The sequence below is a fragment of the Epinephelus fuscoguttatus genome, linkage group LG16 (assembly GCF_011397635.1).
Source record: "Epinephelus fuscoguttatus linkage group LG16, E.fuscoguttatus.final_Chr_v1".
Taxonomy (NCBI): Eukaryota; Metazoa; Chordata; class Actinopteri; order Perciformes; family Serranidae; genus Epinephelus; species Epinephelus fuscoguttatus.
In genome coordinates this window covers 5,402,556-5,420,969 of record NC_064767.1, presented here as the reverse complement: position 1 = coordinate 5,420,969, position 18,414 = coordinate 5,402,556, and the positions used below count along the sequence as shown (strand labels likewise).

General features: G+C 42.0%; 1 protein-coding gene across 1 annotated transcript; it reads left to right on the top strand.

Annotated features, from left to right (window-relative positions):
- Nucleotides 1-8,420: 8,420 nt before the first annotated feature.
- Nucleotides 8,421-13,702, top strand: si:ch1073-126c3.2 (uncharacterized protein LOC555816 homolog). Its single transcript, XM_049600232.1, has 6 exons — nt 8,421-8,532; nt 8,650-8,729; nt 8,915-9,029; nt 11,758-11,870; nt 13,065-13,179; nt 13,413-13,702. The coding sequence occupies exons 1-6, from the start codon at nt 8,490-8,492 to the stop codon at nt 13,586-13,588; spliced, it is 642 nt and encodes a 213-aa protein (XP_049456189.1). The 5' UTR covers nt 8,421-8,489; the 3' UTR covers nt 13,589-13,702.
- Nucleotides 13,703-18,414: the final 4,712 nt, after the last annotated feature.

The window sequence follows — 18,414 nt, the reverse complement described above, 5'->3', positions numbered from 1 at the left end:
GTTGCTCATCTTTACAGTGTCTGTCAGGTTTGTGTTTCCCTCTTGCTACTAGCTGCTCGCTCATTCCTGCTATCAGCTGTTTCCTGTTTATCCACCGTCAGTGGGTCACACGTGCAGCGTCATCAACATCTCCTCCCACAAGTCGTCAGCAGCCCCTCCCGTTGTGGAAGGGCGCCTCGTTCTTTTTAAACCAAAAAGGTTCCGCCAATATGACTACCCTACGCCACGGATCATGTGTCTAAACGCGCGCAGCTTGCCTGCAAAACAGCCCAACATTCGCCAGAAATCTGGCAGTATAAAAGGGGCTACTGTCTGTGTAAACAGGACAACCAGCAGAACGGGACCATGGGCAACACGGGTGTGATGTTTTGACGACGTGTTATGCATGTGATTGTGGGAGATTTAAAAAGTAGTCAGTACAAGTATACAACTGACTCAAAAAAGAAGAACAGACACTGTGAATGCCGCAACTTATGAAACGATGAGAGCTCCTGACACTCCGAGCAGAGGGCAGACCACCATTTAACAGTGTGGGGAGTTGAAGCTCACAACCTGCCCTAACTTAACTCATGTACATTCACTTGAGTAGGAAGAAACCCTCACAGGACTCTGATGTTGAAAAGAAAAAACAAAGTGTTTTTATTCCACAGTTCTGCAGTACCTTCTTACAGTAGTATTCAAGGTTAAGCTCTCCTAATCAGCAGAGGTAGACTTAACGTAAAATTAAAAAAAAAACAGAATTTGGCTCCCACATAACAGGGACGGTAAATGATTGATGTTGCCATGTTTTGCCATCGTTACTGTTTATAAGGCACAATGCCCCAGCCAACATTTGTGTGTGGAGCCCATGTAGGAAGAAAATGGGCTGAAAAATGGACCCTATATTGGATTGTCCACATGTTCCATATCGGCCCCATACCAATTGCCCACATGGGTGGGTTTGCCTAAGTGGATCCCACATGGGTCACGTCCGGGCTACCTGAGTACAAAGTACGTAGGGGTCTGAAATGGGAATCTTCTCTGGGGCACACTTGGGTTAAACCCACCCATGTGGGCAAATGCCATGGGGCCAATGCAAAGGAGGCATAAAGAAGGGACTTAGTAGCAGCACTATAACACAATCTCTGTGTAGAAGGAGCTAGAGTTTCCAGGTGCAAGTTTGTTTCACATCTTTTGCGTGGGAAGTGGCGTTCAGCTCAATCAGGCCCTGTTTTGGTTGTACACGACGGTTATAACTGAAGCCCCAGGTGAGCAGCTCCTCATCCTGACAAATAGATTTGTTGACAGTCGAATAGACACACAATCTGTCAACATGTACATGCACAGGCAGTCATTAGCATACTAACAGCCAATTAGGTGGTAACCTCTGATAGTGGTGGGAGCTAGTTAAGGAAACAGGAGGTGAGAAAAGAGACAGAAGTGAGGTGCAGGGAGGTAAAGAGTAATCAGGCATGTTTCATGGAAAAGGAGTATGTAGCATGTGAGAAAGCTAGCCAACGAGCTGTAAAGGCGGTAGGACACGACGTAAACGCACAGGACTGCTGGTGTTCGGGAAGGCAGGAAGTGTGTAAGAGGACAGGTGGTAAACAGGAGCTCGGTAAGCCGGCAGGGAAACAGGTGTTCAGGGACAGCATCATCATTTTTTATTCACATTTGCATCTTATAAATATTTGATAAATTAATAGTTTCCTCCATCTGGTGTGTGTTCTGGGGCTGTTGCTTCGGTACGAGGATGTTCTCTTCGTTCCTGTAGGTGTTGAACAATCTGCATGTTAATCTGACTGACTAGCACATCGGATGACTAAGTGACAGTGTGAACACGTCGCATCATTGAGGATGGTCTTTCATTCAGCATGTTCTTTCCTGCTGCACTTTGCCTGTACAGTAAGGGGCCTCTGTGACATTCGGCTAATTTGTGTTCACTAAACAATAGAGACAAAAAAAGAGTGTGGGCGACTGACTGATGAGTGGAGCTGTCAGTCACACTTTTCATAGCATCTTCTCATCCCACCAGCAGACATTTCTGTCACTATAATGGCGTGTTAATTAGTGTTCGAGGTTAGTCGAGACAGGGAGAAGAAAGCCTCTTTTTGGGGGCCTCCTGCTGCGCTTCAAATGTCTGATATGGCACAGCTGGAGTTATCAGGCCCACTTTTAACTGCCCTGTTCCCTGCTCGTCTCTTCCTTCCCTTCACTTTGATTTTTGTTTAGACAGAAAAGCCTTTTTAAACTGACAAGATCAGTTTGGCTGTATCTTTACAAGCTCAGAGTTGAATATCCGTGTTAAACCCTTGCTTCCGAAGGCATTTGCACATTAATCTTACAAAATCTCCTACAGGCCCGGGTGCTGCACCTTTAAAAGGATCTGCAACCGCCGCGGCTTCTGTGCGTTAAGAAAATAAATCAGCCTCGTGATAAAAGCAAAGGGGTAATTAAAATGAACTAATAGACGTTATTAGCTATTCATCAGCTGCGATTGCGTTCAAACTTTCCCTTGAGGCGTAGTGATCCTCCCAAACAGGAGAAGTCTTTGAAACAGGTAGCGCGACGTCTTCCTGAATACCAATTAGCTCAGACTGCTCGGCTTTCTGAGGCTCATCCATGTGAATCATTTGACAACAGAGTAGCAGTTTTCCACGGCTGGCTAATTCAGCACAATGCCTCTGAGGGAGGTAGACAAGGAGCACCGTGGGGAGAATGTCACGAGTATTTGAGAAAGGTTAGACAGAGAGGAGAGCTTGTTGCTATCATACACGCCATTCATCATCATTTTTATGCCACACAGTCACAAAGGGCTTCAGTGGGTGTGTGTCTGGCACCGTATCGATGTGTGTGGTGCACGTAGATTGGCCCCATGAATGTGTTTGTGTGTGACTTGTGAGTGTGTGCCTCTCCAGAGAACCATAGCATAAAACTTTAATGCTGCCACTTTTGGAATCTAATTGACTTTTTAAAAACATTTTATGTAAATGTAAAGAGGACAGGTGTGTGGAGATACTTTGTATTTTAGTGAATGTACTATTTGTATAGTAAGTAACACAGTATTAAATCTGCTTTCGTTTAAGTCTGTAATGTGGAACAGGAACGGCAGGGTTGAAGTGTGCAGGCTGTTCTCCCAAACTGTTTTCCTACAAAAAGTAATGCATTCAAATTCCCAATCCCAAGTGGTCTGTAGGAGGCAGGTTGGGACTATGGATAAGTCACAAAACATCACAAAACTTACCATGTTTCTTGTCCCTAAACCAGACCACAGTAACTCTACTTGCCTAAACCTAACCTCTGTAAATGAACGTTAATTACGTAACTTTATGTAAAGGACGAAATGGGGCACTAATTCATAGGATATCCTCTGAACCCTCCTCTTCATACGAGCTGTTGTGTCTGCACTGTTAGAGGATATCCTACAAACCGTTATACAGTATGAGAACACATTGCTTTAATTGCCTAAATCTTACCCCTGTAACTTTACGTTAATAACGCAACTTTACATTAAGGATGTAACATCATTCATGTGACGCTGATTCCTAGGACATTATACATATTGCTGCGTGTGTGCATTTTCGTAGGATATACTATGAACCACTATATAAGGATATGTTTCTTTAATTGTCTAAACCTAACCTCTGTAACTTTACGTTAATCCCACACGTTTACCTGAAGGACGTCATTTGTGGAGGGCTATTTTGTAGGATATCATACGAACTGTTGTGTCTGCATCTTTGTAGGATATCCTACAAAATCGTTCTGTGAGGATACCTTGCTGTAATTGCCTAAACCTTACCACCGTAGCTTTACGTTATTTCTGTAACTTAACTTTAAGTACGTAACATCGCTGTGGGTTGCTAATTTGATATCATACAAACTCTTGTGTCTGCATTTTTGTAGGATATTCTATGAACAGTTCTATGAGGATTGCTTTAATTCCCTAAACTAAACCTCTGTATCTTTACATTTCGGACGTAACTTTACGTTTAGGATGTTACGCCATTCGTGGGGCATCGTCAAATGACCTATGAACTGTTGTGTCAGCATTTCTGTAGGATATAATTTGAAGCGTTCTATGAGGATACATTGCGTTAATAGACTAAACCTAACCTCGAACTTTACGTTAATTACAAGAATGCAACGTCCTGCCTGGGGCACTAATTCATAGGATATCCCACGAACCATTTATTGAGAATACGTTGCTTTAATTGACTAAACCTAACCTCTGTTGATTTACGTTTATTAGGTAACTTCACATTGAGTACGTAAAATCATTTGTGGGGCACTATTTTTTGTAGACTATCATACGAACTGTTGTTTTTGCATTTTTGTAAGATATCCTACGAACCATTCTATGAGGATATATTGCTTTAATTGCTTAAACCTAACCTATGTAACATTACGTTAATTACATACTTTTACGTTAAGGATGTAATGTCATTTGTGGGGTGCTAATTCGTAGGATATCCTATGATCCGCTCAATGAGGATATGTTGTTTTAATTGCCCAAACCTATGGTTATCATACAAACTGTCCTACAAGGAAGTGTGTTATGTGGATGTTGTTTGTCAGAATTAATCTAACCATTTTCTCAGTAATTAGACAAGTTAAAGTTAACTTACGTTGATTTAAGGCCCTTCAGGTGTGACCTTGTCCTACTGATGGAAGAACCAGCTCATACAAACACTCGTACCATCCTTTTTTATGTATGGGGACTAGTGTATGTATATAACATATTGCTGGCTTAATGTGACCCATATGTTACTGGATTAATAATGGTGTGGCTGCCAACAGAGAAGCACTTGATGTCATTTAATTTTAATTCCAATGGCCAGAAGTTGTTGTGTGCTCTTAGCATGCAGTTGAGAGAAAGGGGAACCCATATGGACACCACTGGGATCCCAGTCTTACAAAGACACAGGTGCCACATGTTTGGGTACACTCTGAATGTGCCATCCAAAGAAAAACGAGAGGATTAGTCATTTCAGCAAATGCCCCAAAGCGCCATATGTTCACGGCCAAGTGCCAAAGCCCTCTAGTGGTGGTTGTAATTAAGCCTCTTGTCTGTCAGGAGCAAAGGAGGAAGTAGTGTGACTTTGCTCTCGAGCCAAGAACCCAGGAACAGCGCCAGGCTTTGAAGGCTGTTTGACATAGTGGCCAAACTGTGGACTTACAACTTCTGGGTCCATCACATGATGGCATTGGGCCCAAAAAGACTTTCCCATAGGTTAAAGTTGTGAAAGACACATAAGGACAAAGGATTCATTTCACTAGTAGGATTTGATCCATTTGGTCTTATAACATTTCTATAAGAGTCACATGATTAAATTATTGGCTTAACTGGTTAAGTTAGCTGCTCAGCCAGCGGAAAATTACTATGAACCCCACGATGTGGAAGATTTGGCTAATTCTACACCCAGGTTTCAACAGCGCTCATAGCAATGAACAGGGCCCCAACTCCACCACTGTATCCAGTTCTCTTAATACGTCCATGTGTGGAGCTGCTAAACCAGCAGAGGGAGAATATCTGGTTGGTCAGATGGGTCAGCGAAATGTTTGAACATGGCCGTTCCTGGACATTAACCACATGGTTATTAATGTATCTATGACATGTAGGGTCTCCTGAGTTTAAGGAGGTGGTTAACCTAAACCCTGATGTTTCTTTAACCTTAACCAACCAGGATTTTTTGCCAAACTTGAACGCAATTGGTCTGGGCCTTAACCTAATCAAACCTTAAAGCTCATTGTATCCTCCGCAAATGACGTTACGTCAACGAATGTCAAAGGAAAGTTGCACAATTAAGGTAAGGTTAGGTGTAGGGGAAAAAAAAAAAAAAAACATGGTGAGGACCTTCTGAACACCCGTCTCTTGGGGAAAGTCCTGTGTTTTATGACCAATCCACTACCCCAACCTGCCTCCCTACAAGACCTTGTTTCCTTTCTACTTGTTTACCCTGGTCAGCACACTGATCATGTGATCGCAGCTTTCCAAAATACATGGTTTATGCATAAATTACTGCCTCATGATTACAGTGGATATGTACAAATTTGGGTGCATTACTTTTCATAGGAAAACGGAACAGTTTATGAGACGGTCTGAAAGAGTACGCCTCCAATATAGCATCACACTCCTATGGCACTGTTATACTCATGAGGGATAGTTAAAAACAATGCGACACAAAGCTGAAACACATTGTTAACACGTAGTTAATGTTGTGAAACAGTCACAGTCAGGTTTAGAAAAAAGATCATGCTTTTGGATACAATAAGTAGGTTTGTTACACAACTGACATGATATAAATACATCATGTGAGTGACATCAGTACACACATGCATAATGTCCTGTTAGATCACTACTGACTTTTGGTCTCAAACAAGACTTTGTTGATATTTGTACTACATTAGTGGCTTTAACGTGGATTTATACTCAGCTCTATGCACAGCCTACGCATGTGGCCTTCGCCTTTTGTGAGCACTTGTACAGTGGTGTGTCTGTGTCAATCTGCACTTACACCTACAGGACACTAGCCGGCGGCAGGGTTTCTGTAAAGTGCTGTAAAGTTTAACTGATTCAAAACACACATTAAACACACATTAAACATGACTTAATAGAGACAGTTTCGAACACGAGTACACAAATTGGCTCCATTCAAACTCACAGGTTTCACTGTCAAAACAACTGTCTTATATTATACTAAGCACGTTTCCCAAACAAATATAACATGCTAACATTATTAGCACAAGCCTATGGCATTTTGCATTGTATACATTAGCCTAGCATGTAGTCACATCTCTCAGGAGGTGCAGGTCAGGCTACGGTGTAGGTATGGTGTAGATTTGATGCAGAAGTATAAGTCCTGCTTTAAATGTCAAGTATTGCAGCAGATAGGTTATCATTGGAGGTAACTAAAAGCCCAGTGCGTCTCAAAAAGATTCTAAAGGGTGCCTTTGATATCAGTAGTGACAAAGCAGCAGTATTTGACGTCCTGGGAGTGAGAACTGTGTATAATTTTCTTTTTTTTTCTCTTGGTTAAACACATTCTTCCTCCTTATTGACATGTGGCACCTACATTACATTGCTAGTGACATCACTTGAGGCATTTTATGGACTTTATGGACACAGCTCCCTCTGGAGCCACAAAAGGCTTTATACAATTTTACATATGCAGTAGTACTCCGCAAGACCTGTAAACAGACTTTGATGTGTGAAATCAGTGGATCTGCCCTTTAACCATCACTGTGTAAGATCAGTAAAACCGTTTTCTTTTGACACAGTGATGGAAATATACAGTTAGTGATCACACAGGGAGCTAACTTAAGGAATGGCAGCGGGAAGGCAAAACCATGTGGTGACTGGTAACACTATCAAGCACTAGTTACAGGCACTCACACATCTGAGTGTCTTGTACTTTTATATATGAAGTTAGAGGTTTTTACACAGCGGCTTTATGCATCAAAATGATTATATGCATAACCTGCTCGTGTCACACTTCTATAGCAGATTGACGAACATAAACAGCAGGCTTCCACAACAACACGTCGAACATTATGGATTTAAGCGCTCATTTATTCATTACTGTTTGTTTTTCTTCTCATTAAATGTAATCGTCCAATCAGCAGGGGAGTTCTCTGTGCTGTGCTGTATGGATTTGTGTGTAACATAACATGAACGCGTTAAAGAAAAATGTGACTTTGTGTTCTGTCTTTGAATGCGTGAGAAGAAACCCAGACTAAAAGGCGAAGGATTGAAGCATGTGAGAGGACACGCTGGCGAGATAATGACAGCTTTCGAGGTCCATTTGGAGGACTAATCTTTGTTCCTCAAATCAAACATAAAAAGGCAATTCTCTGTGTTAATGAGCTCAATCACTCTTCCTAAAAGTTTCAATAATTCATCCGCTGCCAGATCGTCAGACATCCATAATGAATAACATCCACAGTGAATTATTTACACAGTCATCCTTCGCGCCACAACTTACTGACTGACACTGAGTCACCCAGTGTGTCTGACGGGCTTTTGTGTTCATTTGTGTGTGTGGATTTCATACCGACTTCATAATGTGCTCACAGCTAAGAAGTGGTGGTGGCATTCTGTGTGAAGACGAACAGTACAAAGGCTTATTACTTCGGTTAGTGTGTACTACCAGCTCCCCCATCAGCACGAAGCGGGGACATGCACAGTGGAACAAATGATGCATTATTGGAAGAAATCAGGAAATATTTGTGTGTCAGTTGCAAAAAAATCTGCACAAATAAATATGAAACGGAGTTGTACACAAAACTTAATAATATCCACCTCTGCAGGTCCAAAGTTCACGTTGCATCATAGGTTAGAAATGGAAGATTGTGAAATGTTGGCAATCCACTTCAGACTTCAATCTTGGCTGCAAATAACAATATTGGCCAATTCTGTAAACTTTGCTCCCGCAGACTGAGTCAATAAATCCTCCTGTCCCAACTTTCTGCCTTCATTGCTGGGTCCTAAAAAGTCTGATTCAGTGGCCATGGCATTACAGGGAACACTTATCTGGCTCTGCTCACTCGCAGGTAATCTCAGTTTTATATGTCTGAAGTGGAGACCGTCATGTGACTGTGTGCGGCTAAAACAAATAACGCAAAGGTAAAAAGTTGGATATTATACGCAGTTTGTGTGTGTGTTTGCAGTCTTGTCCTCCGCTGCACCTCAACATGAATCTTTACCTCAGAACTGCACCTCGTCAGGTCAGCTCCTCGAGCATCTCAAGGTAATCTGTCAGTGTTTGAGAAGCTGTAACATGCACGCACGTGTAGCTCACGCTGTCCGTACTCACACAAACAAACAGAAAATGAGACAGTGTGATATTTTTAAGCTGCTGTTTGCTTTCCACATCATCATCCCACATTGTCATACAGAGAAAAAACATGTGTTGTGTCTGATCTGAACCAACAGGTGGCGGTAGAGAATAGTGAAAGCCTGACATCTGAATGGAGCACACAGGAGACAGCTCAGATCCTGCTGACCCTGAGGAGTCTGAATGATATTCTGCACAAACACCAGCTGAAAGGTAGGAGAGGAGTGAGACAGAGACATCTGTGTTTGTTAAGATAAGAGAAGACAAGAGGAGAGGAGACAAGATGAGACTTTATTCATCCCATGCTGGAAAAATTCAGAAAGTTCTGCACTGGTCCATTTTTGAAAACCCTCAACCACTCATACCCTTAAAGCTCAGTACCAGGAACGACCCGTTTCCTGTCATTATGTCTGAGTCAAAGCCTCACCCACTGCAACCCGACCTGCACCCATGATCTGTGATATTCACTTCAACTGTCGGTAGTTTAAATATCTTGGCTGATTGGTGCAAATTGATATAAAGATATATAAATTACACAGTATAAGTATGTGTAATGTGTATATGACATGTACAGTATAATATGTATATATTAAATTCAGATTCTCTTACATTGTATGTTTTGTTAATAATAATAATAATAATAATAATAAGGGCTGTCAATCAATCTAAATTAATCGCATATGTCAATTTATGCTGTGAAAGTATTAAAAGTTCAAGTCAAATTAATTTTGGCAGGTGTTTCCTCTGCCACCGAAACTGGTCTGCAGTCCATTTTGTAAAGGAGGTGGTTAGTTGGTCACAAGTCGAGTTAGTCAGTTTGAACGCCTGGTTGAGTGTGGCTTGACGAACTCTGACCTCTGGGTTTGCTGCTAAAAGCATTGCGTTGAGGTGATATTTCACGCTTGCAGTACACCGATGGTACCAACATTCCTCACTACAGAGACTGCCGAGAACGTTGCTCCTATCAACAGCTCCATCTGGGGTTTTTTGAAATGTAAATGCTCCATTCAGGGGGCCGAGCAGCGCAGTCTCATCTGCCTCCATCATGTGACAAAGCCTCTGTGGCCTTAAATGATCAAAGGGCACCACGGAGCATGATTAATCAGTGTTAATTTTTTTTAATGCATTATTTTTTCTTTGATTAATCGATTGAAATGAACACGTTATTTTGACAGCCCTAATCTTAATATATAACGACTCTGTGTGTGTCTGTGTGTCTGTTCCATGTTTTTCTCCTCACTGACTTGGTCAATCCATGTGAAATTTGGCACAGTGGTAGAGGGTCATGGGAGGATGCCAATGAAGCAATATTACATCAATTGGCCAAAGGGGGGCGCTATAGCAACCCATTGAAATGTCGTAGAGACATGAAACTTTGCACAGAGATGTCTCTCCTCATGAGGAACACATTTGCCTCAAGAACCCATAACTTCCGCTTATATAGATTTTCCGCCATTTTGAATTTTTTGAAAAACACTTCAAATGGATCCCTTCCTAGGAAGTTTGAGCGATCTGCATGAAACTGGGTGAACATAATCTAGGGACCAATATCTAAAGTTCCCTCTTGGCAAAAGTTGGAAAACTTCCTAAAACTGAGCTTCTATAAGGCAATGAATATTGCGGAGGGCGTGGCTCATCACATAAAGGTGTATAACATCTCAAGGGTTTCACCCATCACCACGCAACTTTGTAGGCATATGACCACACATAATCTGAGGGGACCCCTCCATTATTGACCCCATCAAACAAAATGGGGGCGCTAGAGAGCTCATTTCTTATCTAGGCCTAACCGCCATATGGATTTTTACTAAACTTGGTAGATATGTAGAACGGGACGCCTCAAGGTGACTGGAGAAATTTAACTCTAATTGGCAACTGGGTGGCGCTATAACAACAGAAAAATGCTTCAAAATGGCTAAAATGTGACCGATCGCTGTGGCTCCCCCTGTGGACCAATGTTTTTTAAACACTAACTATCTGCCTTTCAATGTGCTACCTCAACTACTAATGTACAGTTTTAGCCCACTAACTATCCCACTATTGGCAATGGTACTACTGTACTTTCAATAAAGTAATCGTACTATCAACTTCACAAACACTCTGTCTGAATACATTGCTCTTCTTAATGGGTTCAGCTGACTCTTTAATCTGCAATTTCCTATGACCTGTATCCCAAACACACACCATGTGAAACTGTACGTGGGCATCTGTGCACTCAATGGGTATGGACTAGTGATTATATGTATGCTGATGTCAGTATTGAGTTTTGGCTGACGTTGAAATGGTTGAAGAGATGCTACAGAGAAAGGTTAGAAGGTGAAGAGTACAAGTGACATTCTTCTCATGATCATAACAGATAATATCATTATTTTTTCACTCTGTATTTGTGGTTCATATGATCTGTAGTATTACTTTCAATGGTTGTGTTCGGACAATTTTCCGCTCAGTCACAATTACGTCTTGAGCTAGAAGTACTGAAGTACACTGCACTGACTACATGATCATTTTCAGAAAGCGGGGGTGCTCTCACAGAGCGGCAGGGTCTACCACATTTATCACATTTGTCAAGGCACTCGAAGTCGAACGCTGGATTAAGTGAACTTTGCCTGGCAAATAGAAGGAGTGCGATCTACTGAAGATGCTCTCATCACTGATTAAGATTAAATGTTGTTGTGTAAAGTCTGCAGATGGACTCTTGCAGGTAGTAATCGCTGTGGCATTTCATGGGAGCCTGAAATTTGCTGAATAAAGATCAAGCTCCTCGTGCAGGCAGCTCCAGATTTCATCAGACTAAATGAGGACTTCTCAGATACTCTGTTAACAAGGGAGTCAGTGCAGTGGGGAGCTTCAGCCTGAAGGATAAATAAAGGGCTGCAGATGACAATAGAAACAGCTTCAATGTTTTATCGTCTTTATTTATTGAATAATCTCTGATTTATAGGCTGTCAAGATGCTGAGCCAAAGAAATGCCCTGAAGCCAAAGTTCCCGAAAATGGAGGACTGATATGTGTCAGAGTTGCTAACAACAGCTACTGCAAACCGCTCTGCAGCCATGTAAGTGATGCATACATTTTTACATATTAATAAATGTATGGATAGTTCTGCTTGACAATACATTGTTACACTGTTAGTAAACAGTATGATGTATTTTGGTGGGTGGGGCTTAGCTGGAGGCAAAACAGTGGAGGAGGATGATACAGGTGGACTCGTGCACTCTGGCACATACTGGACCATTCACAAATTTGGAGCGCTGTCTGAATGTTCCATTTGGTAATTCAGAGAGGCAGAGCGCACTCTGGACACTCTGTCTGGGGAGACGGAGCAGCAGAGCACTGAGCGGAGTGAATGTGGGATTAACTTAATCATTTGTCAATTTATGTGGAAATCTAACGCTCCGTTTCTTCCACCAACAGGGCTCTCATTTTAGTGTAGAGAGTCAGACTGAATTTACCAACGCACCATGTCAGGTCTCACTCTCCGGGACCGCCAGTGTTAGGGTGCTTTCAGACCTAGAGTCATCTGCTTTGGTCTGAATCAGGGACTCATGTTGTTCCAAAGTTGTATAATTGCCTAGAGTTGGTTGGTGTTCTCACGGCAGCATTTACAAGCGGACCAGATCAAATGCCTTGTGTGAGAAAGCTGCTCTTGATTGGTCAGAATTTCCATGTGGGAAAAATCCAGGAAGTAAAGCAAACGTTGAAGAAGAGTACACTTGCAAGATAAATGTGACACTTTCTAATGTCACAATGGAGGGACAACTACGCAGGTTGATTTTAGCGCTGCTCATCGTGGACTATATTGCTGTCATTGTTCATTTTAGTCAAAGCATACAGTTTGAAAACGAGGCAAACGCGGCTCCAACTAGAAAACAATGTTTTGATGCATTGGATGTGCTGAATGTGCATATTAAGGCAGTACAGGAGGAGGTGCACATTAATAATCCTCCAGGACTGTAACATGCTCATGTTTAACCCAAACAATGTGTCATGTGACTGCAGTTGCTTCACATCCAGGTCGGAACACCTTCTCACCACAAACGCGAACACTGACCAACGGAGCCAGGACTCCTTCTATTCTGGCTGCCAATAATACAACAAGACCACATTTTCAGACTCCTATGTAGCCTACAGCCCTGTGGGGGAGAGTTGTGTTTTGCCTCCTGCTAATAAAATGACGTCATTGTGATGTCAGCCCTAAAAAGGTCTCTTAAAAAAGGATGAGTATTATAATGTGAATCTTCTCTCACAGGGTTATGATTTTGGTTTCCTGAGGAGGAGTCGTATTTATGAGGAATGCAGTGAGCAGACGGGATTCAAATGGCAAACTCAGTACGTAGGAGGAAACACGCTGGCTGTGTGCAACGGTGAGGTTCTGGATTATTAACTAACCTGGAGTTGCATTTAATTTATATTTGCAAATTTCTGAGTCTGAAGGAAACTACTGAGTTCAGAGCAGGAAGATGCACTTTTAATCCTGCAGCACGGTTATGTTTTATTACTTTTTTATGTCTTAAACTGTCTGTACAAGGAAACTCACATTATATATTTATACAGCAGCTCTGAAGTTGACCTTAACTTCCCCTCTCCTTGTTTCTAGCGGCAACATTTCAAATTTCAGGAGCAAGTACAGCATATTTTCCCAAAGATCAGGACTGCCTGACGACTAAGAGCAACAGCCAGCTGCAGAGCAGCATCACTGATGTTTTTATCACTGAGCTGAAGGGTCAGGGCATTCAGGCAGACTCCCAGTCTGCCTGTCTTGTGTGTGGATGACCATGAGACAGAAACAAGTGGGATGAAAATGCATGAGTCACGTCATGAATGTTGTGGTGTGAAAGTCGATCCAAGCTGCACTGAGAGGTGACGCTTTGTGAGTAATTAAAAACTTTGTGACTGTTAAACTCACTTCAAGTTTCAAGAATAAAAGTGTTCCTGAACTTGACTGGTTTCCTTTGTTGGCATTCGTGCACACATGGTGAAATGTGTCCCTCTGACTGTTATGAAGCTATTGAAGTCCCACTTTTGACTGCATGCTGTAGTTGTGTCTGCAGCTCTGTGAGGTCCTCACACACCAGAACACAATAGTGCTGTCGGCTGGATGAGAAATATTTGCTATTCCTGGGTTTTTACCATTAGCGGGACAAAAATAATGAAGTTCAGACTAGTGGTGGTTTCAAACAAAAGGTCATGCTGTTTGCTGTGTTGAAGGAGTCAATCCCCTGTGGCTATTTTAAGACAGGAAGTGTTTCCTTTGAAAAATAAGACAAGGTTCTGATCAATCCTGTGTTGACTGATTTTACTGACAATACTGTTAAAAGATCAGAATTCTTAAAGGTATACTGTACGATGCAGGATCTTCCTAAACTAGAATTACTGCCTCAGGGTTGTATGCCTCCACGAACCAGTTAACATTCATGTCGATAAAAACATTGATGCTTCACACATCTTTCCCCTGACAACACAGAAGATCCATACAGTCAGCACAGTTCAACGCTGGCACCAAGATAGTAGGGTCACAGTGTCCTTTGACGTTTGCCCTCCAAAGTCTAATAAGTTTATCGTTAAGTCCAAGTAGATGTTCGTGCCAAATTTGAAGAAATTCTCTCAAGTTCTGAGATAAAATGTTTGCAGGAATGAGATGGATGCAAGGTCACAGTGACTTTGACCTTTGACCTCCAAAATCTAATCAGTTCATCATTGAGTTGAGTCTAAGTAAATGTTTGTGCCAAATTTGGAGAAATTAGGCATTATCTTTTTAGCTTGTCCGTCCGTCTGCACAATTAGTTTAGTTTAGTTTGGTCATTTTCCAGCTTATAAAACTCAAATGTTCTGGGAGATAGACAATACATAAACATTAAGTTAATGCGTTTTTCAGCATTAAAAAAAAAACAAAAAACAATATATAACCAAAAAACAGGACCAAAAAGATGTAGGCTGAAGCCTTAGCTTCCTACTTACCTTTTTAACATTAAAGAGATAGTGCACCCAAAAATGAAAATTCAGCCATTATCTACTCACCCATATGCCGAGGGAGGCTCAGGTGAAGTTTTAGAGTCCTCACAACATTTGCAGAGATCCAAGGGGAGAGGAGGTAGCAACACAACTCCACCTAATGGAGGCTGACGGCGCCCCAGATTCAAACGTCCAAAAACACATAATTGAAACCACAAAATATCTCCATACTGCCCGTCCGTAGTGATCCAAGTGTCCTGAAGCCCCGACATAAAAAGTTGTTTGGAAAAACATCATTTGAACTCTGTTTTAAGCCTCACTGTAGCCTGTAGCTCTGACTGCCTCTCTGTGCACTAGGGCTGTCAAAAGCACCATGAAATTGAGTTTGAATATTTTAATTTAGTAGAGTTTGAATAATATTCGAATTTATTATTATTTTTTTTATTAATTTTTATTATTATTATTATTATTGTTATTTTAAAAAAACACAAATATAAATAAGATAGTTATTGCTGGAGCAATATGAACGTGACACTCGGATGAAAACACCCGTTCTGACCGCAATGTTTTGATACTTCAGTGCGTAGTTTTCCACCACAAGAGTGGATCCTGGTCGGCTCACAGTGGTGTCTCATTCTGGTAACGTTTCATCTCTTCTTCAAAAAGGGTAGGCAGGGAGGCAGCAGGTGCACCACTCTCCCTGTATGTCTCCCTGAACAGGTCACACAAAGCGGACAGCGCAGCGGGTGGTGTTGGCGCAGCGGGCTCTCCCGTCCGTGCTTCTCCCTCCGTCTCTTGCCAGAATTCCACTGGATGCGGCTCCGTTGCGGAACGGCTGCGCTAGTTGTCCGCTGCGTGCACAGACGCAACCAACACGCATCTCGTGGAATTTGGGGGTCGGACGTTATTCATAGTATTAATGAATTATTAATGATATTCGAATTATCAAATTTAGGTTCGAACTTATAAAAAATATATATATTTGAATATATTTCGAACAAATTTTTTTTGACTGCCCTACTGTGCACCACGCTTATGTGTGCGAGACCGTGAGACATTGGCACCGTGCTCATGTGTGTTCACGTACTTTCGCTGGTCTCAGGGCTAAAAACAGAGTCCAAACAACTTTTTATGTCGGGGCTTCAGGACACTTGGATCACTGCGGACGAGCAGTATGGAGATATTTTGTGGTTTCAATTATTAGATCCAAGGGGAGAGGGGGTAGCAACACACCTCCACCTAATGGAGGCTGACGGCGCCCCAGATTCAAACGTCCAGAAACACATAATTGAAACCACAAAATATCTCCATACTGCTGGTCTGTAGTGATCCAAGTGTCCTGAAGCCCCGACATAAAAAGTTGTTTGGAAAAACGTCCAAGGCCGTGAGACATGGGCACCGCATTCATGGGGCTTCAGCACACTTGGATCACTACGGACGAGCAGTATGGAGATATTTTGTGGTTTCAATTATGTGTTTTTGGACGTTTGAATCTGGGGCGCCGTCAGCCTCCATTAGGTGGAGTTGTGTTGCTACCCCCTCTCCCCTTGGATCTCTGCAAGTGATGTGAGGACTCTAAAACTTCACCTGAGCCTCCCTCGGCATATGGGTGAGAAGATAATGGCTGAATTTTCATTTTTGGGTGCACTATCCCTTTAATTGTTTTTATCCCTCACTTTAAATTTAATAGAACAATAAAAGAAACTAAGTACATAAACATCATTAGCTTACTGTCTGCACAGACAGCCCGAACACATTTCATGTACATTTGGTGTTCATACTTCAGGTTGATACCAGTTAATCATCTTGTGTCCGTGTGTCTTTCTCATTCGTCTGAACTCGATATCTCAAGAACACCTTGAGGGAGTTTCCTCAAATTTGGCACAAATATTCATTGGACTGATGGACTGATTGGATTTTGACGGTCAAAGGTCAGTGTGACCTCAAAAAACATGGTTTTGTCCGTGACTCAAGAATTCATACTCTAATTATGACAAAATTTCACACAAATGTCTGACGAGATAAAATAATGAAGTTATGTCATTTTTTTATCCAAAAGGTCAAAGGTCAACTTCACTGTGACATCAGGATGTTCTGCAAAAACACTTTTCTACTTGTTACTCAGCGTCATATCTTGGGAACAGAAGGGGAGACATTTGGTCAGACACTGAGTTGGTGACACTCATCTTGAAAATGTGCTGATGGGTGAAACGCCAAGCGCACAAGGCTAGTGTTGGTCTTCACTTTTGCTTTTGCTGGCAGTACTGTTTACTAACAGTAGCTGACAACTTGTGCATAGTATATTTTTGAGTTACATGAATGCATTTTAGCTGACAACAAGTAAATAAAGTATGGACCTGTGTGAAATTAGGTGAAGCTAGACAAGGCAAACACATATTTATCACTCCAGCAGCCGCTGAAGTATAAACAGGCAGCTCAAACAGGAACACTTTGGATTAAAGCTGATGTTTCTCTGCTGATAAACGACTGCATCACAGCATTTCCATTCACACAAGGATGGGTACACCTGTGAGGCCCTGATCGCCGTACTTTCCGTCTGGCTTCATTTTACTAATAGTCACTTGTTATCTATGTGCTTGATGGCAAGATGCGGACAAGAGCAGCAGTTTAAACGAGGTTAACCACTCCGCCAAATGGGCTGCTTTGTGTGCCGTTCTGTCTGCCCTCAGTTTCTGCTAACACATCCAGACGTAGCTTACAGAGGTGAAGGTTAAAAAGTCAGAATGAGATTACAGGATCTCATTAGGGTAGCCATTGACATTCCACATCATTCTATTAGGAATCACTCTAATCAGAGAGAAAACGACCCGCACAGTGACCCTCTGGTGTCGGCTGACAGCCCGTCTAATCTTCAATTACTGAAATAACCGTCTGTGGACTGAAGGAGCAACAGTGGTAAACTGTAATGTCGCACATCTCCCATTAGGTGGCAGGTTAGCAGCTGAATCATCCTAACAACCCTCTCAACATACCTCAGTTTATATTTGGTTTGGGGCTGCCTCTCACCATTTATGCTTGGCAGCCCCCCCCCCCCCCCCCCCCATAACTTATGACCCACTAGACGTGTGTGAAGGTGTATTTATCTGCAGTGACGCTGCTCTCTAGCTTATTATTTTCCCCACTTTTTGCTTTGTTTGCAATGTTCCTGAGCACAGTGCACAAGTGATAGTGGTACTTTTTAAACTTGATTTATTGCTTTCACAAGGCGCCAGACCGTAAGCAGCCCATATTTGAACGAAGCTTTGAAAATCATGCTCACAGTGCTGAAAAAACAAAAGCAAACATACACAGCTTTTCCACCAAAATTAGCTCGTGTACGCAGGTTTTTTAAACACGACAAGCAAACGAGTATGCATTTCTGGCTATGTGGGGTATGTGTGCTTTTTGTTAGGTTTCTTTTTTGGGTGTGTCACCTTCAACGTCACGGACAGACCAGAAAACAGGTTAGTAAGCAGCCAGGGGGAGCTTGGCTCCTCTTAATAAGACATGAGCGCTCCTGAAAACATGTTTTTCTCAAGCATATTGACAATATGCCATTTTTGCCTTGCATTTTTATTTTCTGTGTCTTCATTATCAGGAATCATGCGTAAAATTAGGCCATTATTGATGACAGATTCATGCATGAG

Excerpts from the sequence above, each read along its gene's own strand:
- si:ch1073-126c3.2 (XM_049600232.1), top strand. The coding sequence starts at position 8,490 with ATGGCATTACAGGGAACACTTATCTGGCTCTGCTCACTCGCAG. Across the intron at positions 9,030-11,757 it reads GCACAAACACCAGCTGAAAG|GCTGTCAAGATGCTGAGCCA; the intron begins GTAGGAGAGGAG and ends TCTGATTTATAG. Across the intron at positions 11,871-13,064 it reads GCAAACCGCTCTGCAGCCAT|GGTTATGATTTTGGTTTCCT; the intron begins GTAAGTGATGCA and ends CTTCTCTCACAG.